Here is a 13,876-nt window from a genome sequence, read left to right as displayed (position 1 = left end):
AATAAATTCAACAAGGCTTATTTTGTATCTTTCCACCCTTTTGAAGAGCGGCTATGGGAACATTTGGAAAGAATCTTGGTAAGGAGGCTTTTCTCTCACCTATCTGAAGTTGCCAACAGACATCTAAGCTGAACCTGAGAAGTTGAAGGAAAGCAAAATGCAGGAAGCTGGAGTGCAGGTATGCGTGGGGTCAGAGCTGTGCTGCTGGGACTCCTTCCTCCAGGGCTGAGACCAGACGTGGTGAGGAGCCAGTTGACCGGCAGTCACTCACACATCCCTGCTGTTACCTCAGTCTTGTTGCAAGCACACATGCTGAGTGTTTGGTGTTTTAAGTACCCCTAAGTTGTATTCTATTTTTAAAGCTCCATTAAATGGGATCCTAAAATGACCACCCTAAGCAACTGCCCGTCTCTACCAATAAGAGCTACTAGACCAACCTGAACTTACAGATGAGGTCTACCTATGTGTCGATCGTATCCTCTGAGGCCCTTAAATGAAGTATAACAAAATAGCTCTTTTAAAAATACTACCTTTTGTTTCATATTTTCACTTTGAAGCCTTAGTCTATTACACATTTCCATACTCAAATGCTTGAGACTGGTTTGTCCGAGCCTAGATCTTTCTTGCCTGGGTGGGTGCTTATATATATCATTACATGGGTGAAATGAAAAGCAGATCACACCATATTTTAACTAAGACTCTTAAGGAGAGCACAAGAAATACATATACCTGAAATTATTAGCACATGAAAGGAAAAACCTACTTACTTGAGAGAGTTTTTCTTCCACAAGAAATTCAGCAAAAGAAATGGAAATAAAGCAAATTTTTGTGGGGCAACTTAAAGGAGAGAAGAAATGTATTTTTACAGGAAAGACTCAAAGTTGCTCATATGAAAAGACATGGAAGGTTAATGAAGACATATACAAACCTAAACTAGCAAAGTGGATAGAAATAGCTTCCTTCCAAGTAACAATCTGAAATTTTAACAAATCTATTAACATAAAGCACATCCAAACAGACTTCTCTGGATTAAATTTAATACAATTGTACATTCATGCTGTGGCGGTAACAACTTTCACATTATCTATATGACTTCTCAGTTGATTCTCATGACACAAACACAAAGGCACAATCCAAAAGGATACACTAACATTTACAATAGTTTTAAACAAATGTAGAGAAAGAACAAATTGGAAGTCATAAATATTTGAATATGGATCAGCTGGAATATATTTTCATTCAAGAAAATATTTCTACTTTCAACACTCTCATCCTGTTGCAGTGGCAGTTCCAGGTGTCCAGTGAGTTATTCTTAACATCCATTGAACACATAACAATTATAATTAAGCAGTCATATGACTAGATAGCTAAAGAACCCAGATTTTTAAATATCTCAGATTTTTAAAATAAATCCTTCTACAAAAGTCTTTTTTCCATTTTACCTAATCCTGTGAAATAAGTGCTTTTCCTTCCCCCTCAGTAGTGCATTCAGTAACTTAGCTACTTAACATTAGATACGCATGAATTTAACCAAGGATTATTAAACATTGAAAGAAGCCATCCGATCAATCATGATACTTTAAGATTAGGTAATAAAATGCTAGAATCAGGTTGCTGGTTTCCTTACTGGGAATTTTTGGTCTTAAAAGCCGGTAAAGAAATTGAACCAACATAAACTAACTTGTCCTTAAAAAAAATTGAGATACTATTCTGTACTTTATACAATTAAGGGATGTCATTTCTAAGCATTTGGTGAGCAAGAATTCTGATAAGTTTGAATATTTGGAATGTATTATAGAGTCATTAAAATATAAGTCTGGGAAGAAACCAAGAGATTAACATTTTAATTCTGTATTTTATAAATTTAGGTCCTCTGGGTTATTAAGATATTAAGCTTCAGTATCTTTTTTTATCAATTTGAAAGCGGCAATGCCTGCTTAATTATTTCATGACCTGCAAAAGTTAATTATTAATAAGCAATAAAAAAGTGACTGCTCACCTTTTATTGTAATCATACAGCTGTCAGTGTTAGTTGACACTCATTAGATCTTGGTTTCTCAAAATGTATTTATCTAGGTCAAGAAAAACAGGCAGAAGGAAACCTCACCCAAATTATGTAGCAGTGTTAAGCAAATTCAGTTTTTGAGCCAAAACTAAATCATTTGTGTCTTCAAACTTTCCCTTGTAACTTTTCTTATAGCAATATAATTTTGCATTTTGGCCAAAGAGAGCTGCTTTCTTTTGGCAGACAAAATCAAGCTTCTGGAGAAACACTGACTTAGATGTATAGAATCTGCCTCCTTTTCAATAGAGCAGTAACAAATCGAGTGTTATATATTTACTTCACCTAAGTTGATCTCTTTCAAAAGACTGATATGATGAAAAGATTTTAAATTTGTAGTCTGTTTTTACGCAGTATACCTAATTATGTTCTAATTAAAACAATTTTGCCAAAGAACTGGTTTTTGGCCAAGAGTCAAGTCCAAAATGTCTTATCTAAAAGCCACAGTGCTTAAGTGTAATGTTTTTAAAAACCAACTGTACATTACTACATGTTTTTGGAAATGTGGAAACAAATACATTTTGACTTTCAAGAAAAAAAACACTTGGTGGCACATTAAAGGATGACTATGAGTTTATAAAACATAAGAGGCAGGATATAGTTATTCCAGAATTATGGAAAACATCAGTGTGCCTTTGCTTTATTTGAAGAAAAATGGGAGTTTTGAGTGCCAAAATAGCTAATTACCGTTAGTGTCACCAAAATTAGTTCCAAACATTAGTACTCAGAAAATAAACTGTTTCCAACAATAACAATTTTCATTACCTTTTAGAAGGACTATATCATAACTTTCATTCCTAAGGGTCTTGTATCTCCTTGTAAGGTTATCACAAATCACCTTTTACTTTTCAAATGAACTAATTCTAACCCAATCCAAATTAAAAACTGTTCACATTCACGAGCAAGGAATACTATTGCACATTACACTCTTTAGGAATGTGTGCTTCCTCCCCCCGCCCCTCCCGCCCCCAAAAAACTGACAGTGCATCTATGAATTAGATCTCACTACCTGAATTTATAACACTCAAAGTGCTTCTGCTCTTCCACTGAACAAGGACATTAATGTTCTTGTAGTCTCAAAATACTTCATGAACCCTGAAGTGATTCTCTATGGAAGGAGCTTCCTTTGCAAAATGAATTTGGCTAGTCACCTGCATACCAAAATCTCCAAGTATTTGAACAAATTTCTTGTGCTCCTTTCCAATCCAAGATCTCATTGGATCACATACTTGGTAAGGTGTTACATGGGTATGAACAATAATTCCTGTTTGTGCAAATTCTTTCAAGACTTCTGGATAAGTAACCCAAGTATTGCTTCCTCCGGAATGACCACCATCCAGCCAGTACATTGTTCTTATGCTTTTGATAAAAGCATCTATGTTCTTGTCTTTCTTGGCTTCTTTTAATTCAAAAAGCAATTGATTCAAAACAACACAACCTTTACTGAATCCGATCAAAGTAAAAGAAGCACCATTTAGTGATGGTGGATAAAAACTCATGGCGGACTCATCAAACTTTTCACAGGTCCTCTCTTTTTCTCCCTGGCAACCATTAGTAGTGTGAGAAGAACTGGATCTACAATTAGATGCTTTGGAGTCCTGATTCAAATCTTTCACATTCTTCTTTGATAACAAACTGTTCTGACTTAAGTTAAAAGCATTAACTAATAACATATAAAGGTGCTTAAAAGCTCCAAAGTCAGTATTGTGTTCTGGAGCACCAAACATATTACTTTTCACAAAATTATCATAGCAGCTGAATTTGTGCAAATGCATTCGAGAACACTTTATCACCCAAATGTAACTATTGGGGAACCGGTGGGCTAAAATGTTGGCCACATTTTCTAGACTCCAGTTTTCCCACTGATAATTCTCAGGATGACGAGTCATAATTTCATGGTAATTCTGAAAGGTAAGAAAGATGAAACAAGCATTAAATACACATTTACATAACATTATTTCCACAAAATAGTTTCCCATTTTTATTGTGGAGAAAATTGGGATGTTATATGACCGACCCATGGTTAACATACTAGAAATGAAAACTACAAATATGTCATTACTTTCTGATAGAATTTTAAACAAATCATTTAATCAGTTTAAACCCCAAAACCATCAAAAGACAGGGTTATGAGATACAGCTAAATAGCACAGTAGAAATTTAAAAATAAAACTTACCTTAAAAGGATTATAAATAATTTTAAATAAATGTTATTTAGTATACATACAATCTCCTACTCCTAACATATTAACTGAAAATAAAAACTGGCTTATTAAGCAGACTTTTTGACCAAGACAGAACTTTAAAAATATTTTCCCTTTAAAGCTGTTACCCTGAACCCCACCCCTCTTTGGACTACTGGAATGAACTGAATGCTAAATTTGATTTCATTTTTGTATTACATACAGTTGACCCTTCAACAACATGCATTCAATCTGTGAAGGTCCACTTATAAGCAAGTTTTTTCCTATACATACAGTATACTGTAAATGTATTTTCTGTTATTTTTTTAATAACATTTTCTTTTTTAAAAAAAAGATTTTATTTTTAAGTAATGTCTACACCCAGTGTGGGGCTCGAACCACAACCCCAAGATCAAGAGTTGCATGTTCCACCTACTGAGTAGCCAGATGCCACCTTAATAACATTTTCTTAAGAAAAATGTCACTTTATTGTAAGAATACAGCATATAATACATATACAAAATATTCATTAATTGACTATTTACATTATCAGTAAGGCTTCTGATTCTAATCAGTAGGCTATTAGTAGTTAAATTTGGGGGGAATCAAAAGTTATATGTAGATTTTCAACTATGTGGGGGTCAGTGCCCCTAACCCCTGCATTGTTCAAGGTTTCATCTGTACAAAGCTGCAATGGATGTTAATAGAAACATCTTTTTATATATCTGTGATTATCTCTTTAAAAATAAATTCCTGGATATGGAAAAACAGGGTAAAAAAATATCCATAATTTAAGATTAGTTATACAGACTACAATACTGTCTTCCAGAGAGATATGTATAATTTTTCTTCTATCTTTGTGCAATTTCTTAGGCAAAGGATAGCTTATTCTAATTTGGATTTGTTGAAAATTTGAATGAAGTTGAAACTTTGTTTATATATTTATTAACGACCTGGATTTCTACTTGTGTTTGTTCATAACTTTGGCCCTTTTTTATTTGGATCTTATTTATTTATAAGCATTCTATATATAGTAGTAACTTTTTGCTCAGGTTCTAGGATATGCACATAAATTTTGTTTTCCTTTTAATTTGTATTCATAGTAGCTTTTTTAAAAAAAGAGGAAATTCAGATTTATTCATTTATTTTATGAAATTTATTGGATACCTACTGATTGGGTATGGATCAGAACAGACTAAACCCCTGCCCACATGGAGCTCACATTCTAGTACAGAGATACACAATAAACTACTGTGTAAGTAAACAGAGCAACACTGTCCAACAGAAATATAACATGAGCCACACATTTCTAGTAGCTACATTTTAAAAAGTAAAAAGTTAACAGGTGAAACTATCTTTAATAATGTATTTTGAGCCCAAGATGTGTAAAATATTATAATTTCAACATGTAACCATTATAAAAAACTGAGAGATTACTACATTTCTTTTTCTTACAAAGTCTATGAAATCCAGTGTGTATTTTACACTTCTAGCACATCTCAATTTGGATGCTGAATTTTCATTGGAAATACTAGATCTGAATTTAGATTTCGTAAAATTTACAGTCAAAAAAGTAGACTCATTTATCCAAGTAGTTCAAATATACTTAAAAGTTTTCTAGGAACTGAACTGAGTATCAGTTTTTAGATTTCAATTTAAAGTTAAATATAATTAAAAATTTCATTCCTTGATTAGACTAACATTTCAAGTGGTCAATAGCCACAAGCGGCTAGTAGTCGGCACAAAACATTAGATGGTAGTTAAGTGCAATGGAGTAAAATTTTTAAAAAGCAGGGCAAAAAGAATACAAGGCTTTGGAGAGGGTGGAAGATTCTTACTTAAAACACAGGGTGGTCTGAAATAAGGCGGCTACTTGAGAAGGAACAGAAGGAACCAAGGGAGTGAGTCATGACATTTCAGGCATAAGGAACTGCAACCACAAAAGGCCCTGAAGTGGAGGCATGTTTGGTAGAGCCAAGATACAGTAATGAGGCTAGCGTAGCTCCATATCAGGAACAAATAGAAAAGTCAAAGTCAGAGAGATTGTTGGGGAGGAGGGGAGGTATAAGGGCTCTGGCTTTTGCTTGGTAGGGTTTGGAACAGAGGGCTGAAATAATTTATGTCTTGAAATGATTACTCTGGCTCCTATGTTGAAGGGTCGGGAGTTGAAGCAGGGAGACCAGTAGGGGGCTACTGAAGGATAATCCTGAGAAAAGAAGGTAGTTTGAATAAAAGTGGTAGTAGAAATGAAGGCAGTAAAAAGTGGTCAGACTCTGAACGTATTTCGAAAGTAGAGTCAATAGCATTTGCTGACTGACTGGATACAAGATATGAGAAAAAGAGAAACAGAGTTGTGATTTGCCTTTTTTTTCTAACAGCCATAAACTATATATGTTGAACAATTTTAGAATTAAAAACATTTTTTTAACGTTTATTCATTTTTGAGAGACAGAGCATGAGTGGGGGAGGGGCAGAGAGGGAGACAGAATCCAAAGCAGGCTCCAGGCTCTGAGCTGGCAGCACAGAACCCCATGAGGGGCTCGAATTCACGAGCCATGAGATCATGACCCGAGCCAAAGTCGGATGCTTAACCAACTGAGCTACCCAAGCACCTCAAAATAGCTTACTTTTAACTTGCATGTTTTGATTCCTAATCAGGTTGAATTTTTTTCTATGTTTATTGGCAATTTTCTTTCTCTTCTTCTGTTCTCGGTTTCATGTCCTTTGATAATTTTCCCAGATGCTCAAGTCCTTCTTAACAGTTTGTAATCTCATTAATGTTGACTATTTTGTCATACATGTAAAAACTTTTAATTCTCAGAAGGCTATCATTTAATTTTTTATGGATTCTGCTACTGTACTCTGCATATTGATTTGTGACATATAATTAAAATAGGAGCTTAGATCTGAAAGGGCTTATCTAAATCCTTTATATAGCTAAGGAAATGGAGATCCTAGAAACTACAGTTATTATATTATATAGTTATTTAGTTAATGAGCCAAAATGAACTCAAGATTTTACAATTCTCACAATTTACCACATAGGAGGTGGTAAATCTAAAAACTTGGTATTCTCTTTGACTAGCCCCAGGTTACATGATCAGAGGGGGAAATGCTTCTAATGCATAAAACTAAAACATAAAACATAAAAACAGGATGGTTACTGTTGTGTCAAAACCTTTGCAGCTCTCAAAACAATGGATAAGTACTCCCATATTCTAAAAAGAGACATCCCAATAGGACTTGCTAAAGGTAGCCAAAGCTGGTTCTGCAACTCAGGCTATTAAAACAAGGCCAATCTACAGAAAAGGCTAAAGACTGCAGGAAGAGAGCATTTTCTTTTGAGAATTTTCATCCCAGTTGGGAAGGCAATGCACTTATTTACCTTTTAAGGGGGAATGCTTCTAGTGGGGCATGCTTCTCTTCATCACCAGTGAGACAAGTGGCAAAACAATGTCTTGGAGCAATTAAGAGGTGGTTATTTCACAGGTAGATTGACCTGCAAAAACTTACAGGCCCACCCCATACTGCTATTGAAGTAAAAGTACAAAAGATTTTTAGGAAAGCTTGACATGCATGTGTCTCCAATAGTTTGGAGACATTCAAGATAAAGTTTTAAGCGAGGCGAACTATTCTTACACCAGAGCAAGGATAACTATATGGGATACGAGCTGTACTTCCATCAAAAATGGGGGAAGGGGACATCTTTATTGAGCATAAAGTGGACATCCCAAGTAAGCAAGCTAGAAGGACCATAATAGCCTAAGAAGGCTGCCCAACAAGAAGCACAAGAAACCCCAGAGCATATGATCAAGTGCAAAATAATAGAATACACACACACACACACACACACACACACACACACACACACACACATACACACACCTGTCCCTGGCTCCTTGCACAGAGCTCCTAAAACCCTTGGAATTTCCTGGGTGACAGGAACATCTTTGCTCTAATGAGATGACTCTTGGTGGACTCCTGGATAGGAAGTGGTCAACCAGAAAGACCAAGACATGATTAGAAGTTTGAAACTTTCAGTCCCACTCTCCATTCTCAATAGAGAGACTGGAAAATGGAGTTAATGATTGATTATGACCATGCAATGAAGCCTCCATTAAAAAAAAAAAAAAAAAAAAAAAAAAAAAATTCCCAAATATGGGGCTCCTGGGTAGCTCAGTTGGTTAAGCATCCGACTTCAGCTCAGGTCAGGATCTTGCGGTCCATGAGTTCAAATCCCACATTGGGCTCTGTGCTGACAGCTCAGAGCCTGGAGCCTGCTTCAGATTCTGTTCTCCTCTCTCTGCCCCTCCCCTGCTCACGCTTTGTCTATCTGTCTCTCAGAAATAAACATTAAAAAAAATTTTTTTTTAAATCCCCAAATATGGGTTTGGGTAGCTTCTAGGCTGGTGAACACATGGAGGTCCTAGGGTAATGGTGCACTGAGAGAGGGAATGGAAGCTCCATACCCCTTTCCACATACCTTATCCTATGCATCTCTTCCATCTAGATATTCATCTGTATCCTTTATCACATCCTTTCATAATAAGTGGGTAAATAGTAAGTAAGCTGTTTCCATAAATTCTGTGAGCTGCTCCTGCAGATTAACTGAACCCACGGAGGGGGTCACGGGAAGCCCAATTTATAGCCAGTCGGTCAGCAGTACAGGTGACAACCTGGGACTTGGATGGGCATCTGAAGTGGAGGGAGCAGTCTTGTGGGACTCAGTCCTTAACTTACGAAATGTGACAATAACTCCAGGTAGAAACTGTCAGAATTGAACTGTAGGATATCCAGCTAGTGTCAGAGAGGATCACCTGGTATGGGGAAAACCCCCACATATCAGGCTTCAGAAGTACTGTGAGTGTGGTAGTAGTGTAAATAGTAAAGGAGTGAGTCTTCTACTCGCCAGGACATATACGTAGGGCATACTATGTATCCTAGCCTTTAGGAAAACAAAATTTCTTTAACAGTTGGAAATGACCAAATGTTCACCAAGCGCTGAATGAGTAAACAAACTGTATATCTATACACAGAAAACGACTTGGTAATAAAAAGGAACATACTAATGATACAGGCAACAATAATAATGAATTTCAAAAGCATTATATATTAACTGAAAGAAGCCAGATACAAGACTACATACTATGCTTCTAAATTATTGAAAATCTAGAAAAGGCAAAACTATAGTGAAAGAAAGCAGATCACTAGTTGCCTGGGGCTGAGAAAAGAGACTGACAGAAGTAGGACACAAGGGTACTTTTTAGGGTGCTGCAATGTTGTATAACATGATTGTGATGTTGGTTACATAATTGTAACATTTGTCAAAATTCATCAAATTGTAAGCTTATACTTAAAAGAGAGAGACAGATAAGTATAATTTTACACCCTGAGGCTTCACAAAGCAAGAGAACTCAAGAAAATTGGAAAGTGTCTACTTAAAAAAAAATAGATTTCCCCTCCAAAATCAGAGCACCTAAAGAAATATGAATTACTATGTTCTCAGCTCATCTGTTAATTCATATGAGAAAATAAAAAGTATAGAATAAAAAAGGACAAAATGATTGCAAAAGGAACATCAACAAAGTAATGATAATTAAAATTTTAAATTGCATGGACCATCAGATCCAAATGATACCAAATCTGTGTTAACATAAGGTAAGCTCTTAATGGTACCCTACAAAGTTCCGTTGGTCCTATTTTGTTCAGTACTTATCCAAATTAAGAATAAAGATACAGAAAGAATGCTTATTTAATCTATGTATGATACAAAGCAAAATAATGGTTCTATAAAAGGATCAATAAAAAAGCTGAGCTGTATTTAACAGTGTAAATTTCATATAGATAAACATTAGGCTCAGAAGAATCAAGTACAAAGATACAGATGAGGAAATCTAGCCCAAAAGCATTTCATATAATAACAGTCAAGATTTATCAAGCACTTCATCATGCATTGCTCAAAGCAACTTACATATATTCATTCATTTATTTCATTCAAAAAATTATCTACTGAATATTTACAACATGCCAGTAAGCATCATAAACATATTAGTGAAGAAAACAGACATGAAGCTTACATTGTAGTGTTTGAAGACAGGTAAAAAACAAAATAACTAATACAGTAAATGAAATGGATAAAAATAAAAGAGAAAAACTGACAGGAATCCTGTGCATATATATGATTACTAAATAGGTTGGTCAGAAAACACCTCATTGTGAAGGCAACTTTTGAGTAGCCTTGAGACAGGTGATGTAATGAATCCTACAGGTATCTGGAAGAATACTGTTGCAGGCAGTATGTGCAAAGCTTTTGGGGTGAAGTATGGCTACCATGAATGACATTTAGAATGCTGGTGTGGCTATGGCAGAGTAAAACAGAAAAAGGAGACAGGAAAGCAACAGAATGGGAAAACGTAAAGGTAGTGAAGAGCCATACAAACCATCAAGAGTTCTCTGGTTTTTACTCTGAGTGACATGGAAAACTATTGGAGAGTTTTGAGCAGTGATATGGCATGATATGACTTACATTTCAAATTGATAATTCTGATCACTTCCAGATACATTTAGGAGGAGAAGCAACTTTGTTGATTGAGTGAGATATGAAGTGTGAAAGAGAGGTTACTAAAAAATAACTTCAAGGTTTCTAACTTGAGCAACTAAAAAAAGAAATTCTATTAACTGAGATGAGGAAGACTGCAAGAAGAATAGATTTAAAAGCAAAGATTCATGTTTGCTTTGAGATATGTTTGGGATATCTATTAAATATCCAAAAGGCAATATTGTGCAGGTGACTGGTAAGTCCAAAGTTCCAGGAATCTAGGCTACATACAAAAGTGTTGAAGGTCATCAGAGTACAGATAGTATGTAAAACCACAAGACTGAAAGATTACTAAAGGAATAAAGGTAGAGTAGAAAAGTTCACAAACTGAGCCCAAGGGTAGCCCAATAATAAAAAAGGTCATCAGAAAGATGAGAAGAAACTGTTAGTCATTAGGTATTCATATAGTTAGTCCTCACTGATACCTTCTAAATTATTACTCCTATTTTATAGTTGAGGTAGCTGCAATTGGCCAGAGATTTCATAGCTAAAAAGTGCAGAATCAGGGTTCAAACCCAGGCAATCTGGCCTCAAAGTCTTTTGATGCATTATCCTATTCTTCTCTAAAGGACCTGAGTTTTTAAAGCACTTCATATTCTGCATAAATCAACACTATATCACTGTCCAAAAAGCTAATGGAATCTCGGGCTACATTAGGAAGTGAATAAGGTCAAAACGAAAGGAGGTATTACTCTAAGTGTATTTAGCACTTTTTAGACCTCATCTGAAGATACTGTATTCTGGCTGGTACACTTTATAAACATTTAATAGGTACTCAAGAAAGGTTAGTTACTATCCTTTACTATCTACTATCCATTACTATCATCACCATCATCATCATCATTATGATGCACACAGTAGCTGGTCCTCAAATCTCTGGAAGTCGCTGCTGTCAGCATTGCCATGCTATTTTCCCAAACTGAGCAACAGAGCATCAATTGAGTAAATTAAGTATCTTGTCTTAAATCTAAATACTAGTTTTTTCAGAGTTTTTATTAGAAGTCAATTAGACTAGTCAACTGTTTTAAGAACGAGAGAAAAAACTACATATATCTTAACCATTACTCGACACAAGGCACAAAGTTTGTAACTGTATCATTTAAAGCATCAATTTCAAAAACAATAAAGTAATATTGTTTCATGGTATAAGAAACCTATCTAGCCATGCTGCCTAGACAAGCCATGCTATCTACATCAGCACGACCGAACAGAACTTTCTGTGATGATGGAAACGTTCAGTGGAAATGCTTTGTATTTGTGCTGTCCATTAGGAAACACACAAACCTTAGGTGCTACTGAGCACTTGAAATGTAGCTAGTGTGACTGAGAACCTGGATTTTTTATTTAATTTAAACAGCCACATATACCTAATGGCTAGCGTATTAGACGACGCGGTTCTGAGTTAAGATCTAGATTAAGACCCGGCATTCCAGGACAAAATAGCCACAGATATTTGCCTGAAGCTATAAAAATAATAATTAAGATAAAATCACATACAAAAACAAAAGTAAAGAATTTAGGTGATCATCAAAATATTGACATGCTTAATTACTGTCCCTTTTCTTCCACCCACCCTCCCTTTCTAGGGTAACCGAAAGTGTCATACCCTTGTATTTTTTTTTTTTTTTTACTTGCTTGCTTTTTAATTACTGTCAGCGTTTTCGGAACCCTAAAGTGCTAAGTTAATTTACAAGTCATTCCTGTCTCCTGTCTAACACACACACACACACATACACTTCCGAGAAACCAAGTTATAGAATGGATATACATTATGTGTCTCATTCCTTCTGTCTCAAATTCCAACCCATCGAAGCCTACACTAAACAGCTGGCTCTTTCGAGGTCGTAACCCTCCAAGGACACCTTCCCTCTGGGGCTCCAGAAGCACAGGGTCAGGGGTGTGGCAGGGGCGGTTTTGGATTTCGTGGAGCAACGGAAGAGCCACGCCGTGAGCGCATGTGTGGGTGTGTTCAAGACAGGCAAGGAACCGCGCACTAATACGAGGGGGAAATGGGGACATTCGCATATGCACACGAGGAAGGAACAGGTGTCCAGGCAGGCCCCAGGTTACCTGCACATCCCCCGGGAAATAGAGAACGTGATGCTGGGGCGCTGGCTGCGGCTCCTCCTTCGCCCGGTCCCCAGGGAGGGCCCGCCGTTCCGGTCCCTCCCCGGCTGTCTCCGCCGCCAGCAGGAGCAACTCGTTGCTGCGCTGCGGGTCAGCTCCCGGCACCGTGGACAGCTGCAGGCACTGCGACCGGCGCCCCTCCGCCGACGGGGAGAACGGCGCACCGCTGCCGCCGCCCAGGTTCATGGTTTCGGCCTGCGAGCGGGACGCGGCGATTCCGAGGCTGAGCTGCGGCAGGAGGAGCAGCAGCGGTGGCGACCGCAGGAGCCTGAACTCCCACATGGGTCGCTGCCGCGAGAGCAGTTCAGGGGTGGGGGGAGGTCCTGAGGGAGGGACATCGGCAGGCCGCCCAACGGTCGGCGGGAGCGGCCCGGGCGGGACTCGGCGCGGGGGCGACGACGGCGTCAGAGGCCGACGTCCGCGCGCAGCGTGCGTAAGGGAAGGAGGGGTGTGCACGAAATCCGACTCGGCTCCCAGCGGGGGCGATGGGGGCGTGGCCCTAGGAAAGACGTTTGTGATTGGTGAGTTCTGCTTTGCCCGGGAAGTTCGAACGGAAGTCTGGGAAAGAGTTGGGAGAGCAAAGGAAGAGGGAATGTAGTAAGGTCTCTGAAAGAAGGGCAGCACTTGTAGCGTACTCGCAGCAGCAGGAGTGGCTCGAAGGTCGTTGTCCAGTAACTGGGTAGAATTTTGAGTATGCTATACTCCCGTTTCAGTAGGCTCACCTTGCAGGTGAGGTGTTTGTTTGTTTGTTTGTTTTGTAGTTCTTTGAATGTTAAATGAAGGGAATCTCCCTTTTCTCACCAGCTCATTTTCTTTGTAGATAAACTAAGATTTCTAGGTTGATGAGAATTTGTGGTTAGATACGAAATCTAATGCACCTTTGACTGGTACTGGGGAACAGGGCAC

The 13,876-nt window shown here is 37.6% G+C and overlaps 1 protein-coding gene across 1 annotated transcript; it reads right to left on the bottom strand.

Moving 5' to 3' along the window:
- Positions 1-1,020: 1,020 nt before the first annotated feature.
- Positions 1,021-13,374, bottom strand: CC1H2orf69 (chromosome C1 C2orf69 homolog). Its single transcript, XM_045480643.1, has 2 exons — positions 12,914-13,374; positions 1,021-3,966 (listed from the first exon to the last, which is right to left on the bottom strand). The coding sequence occupies exons 1-2, from the start codon at positions 13,250-13,252 to the stop codon at positions 3,139-3,141; spliced, it is 1,167 nt and encodes a 388-aa protein (XP_045336599.1). The 5' UTR covers positions 13,253-13,374; the 3' UTR covers positions 1,021-3,138.
- Between the last annotated feature and the right edge of the window lie 502 nt (positions 13,375-13,876).

This window comes from Leopardus geoffroyi, chromosome C1 (genome assembly GCF_018350155.1).
Source record: "Leopardus geoffroyi isolate Oge1 chromosome C1, O.geoffroyi_Oge1_pat1.0, whole genome shotgun sequence".
NCBI lineage: Eukaryota > Metazoa > Chordata > Mammalia > Carnivora > Felidae > Leopardus > Leopardus geoffroyi.
This window is presented reverse-complemented; position numbering and strand designations above follow the sequence as displayed.

Coding starts and splice junctions, on each gene's coding strand:
- CC1H2orf69 (XM_045480643.1), bottom strand. CDS start 13,252: ATGTGGGAGTTCAGGCTCCTGCGGTCGCCACCGCTGCTGCTCCTCCTG. Junction 3,967..12,913: donor ATTTCCCGGGGGATGTGCAG/GTAACCTGGGGC, acceptor CTTACCTTTCAG/AATTACCATGAAATTATGAC.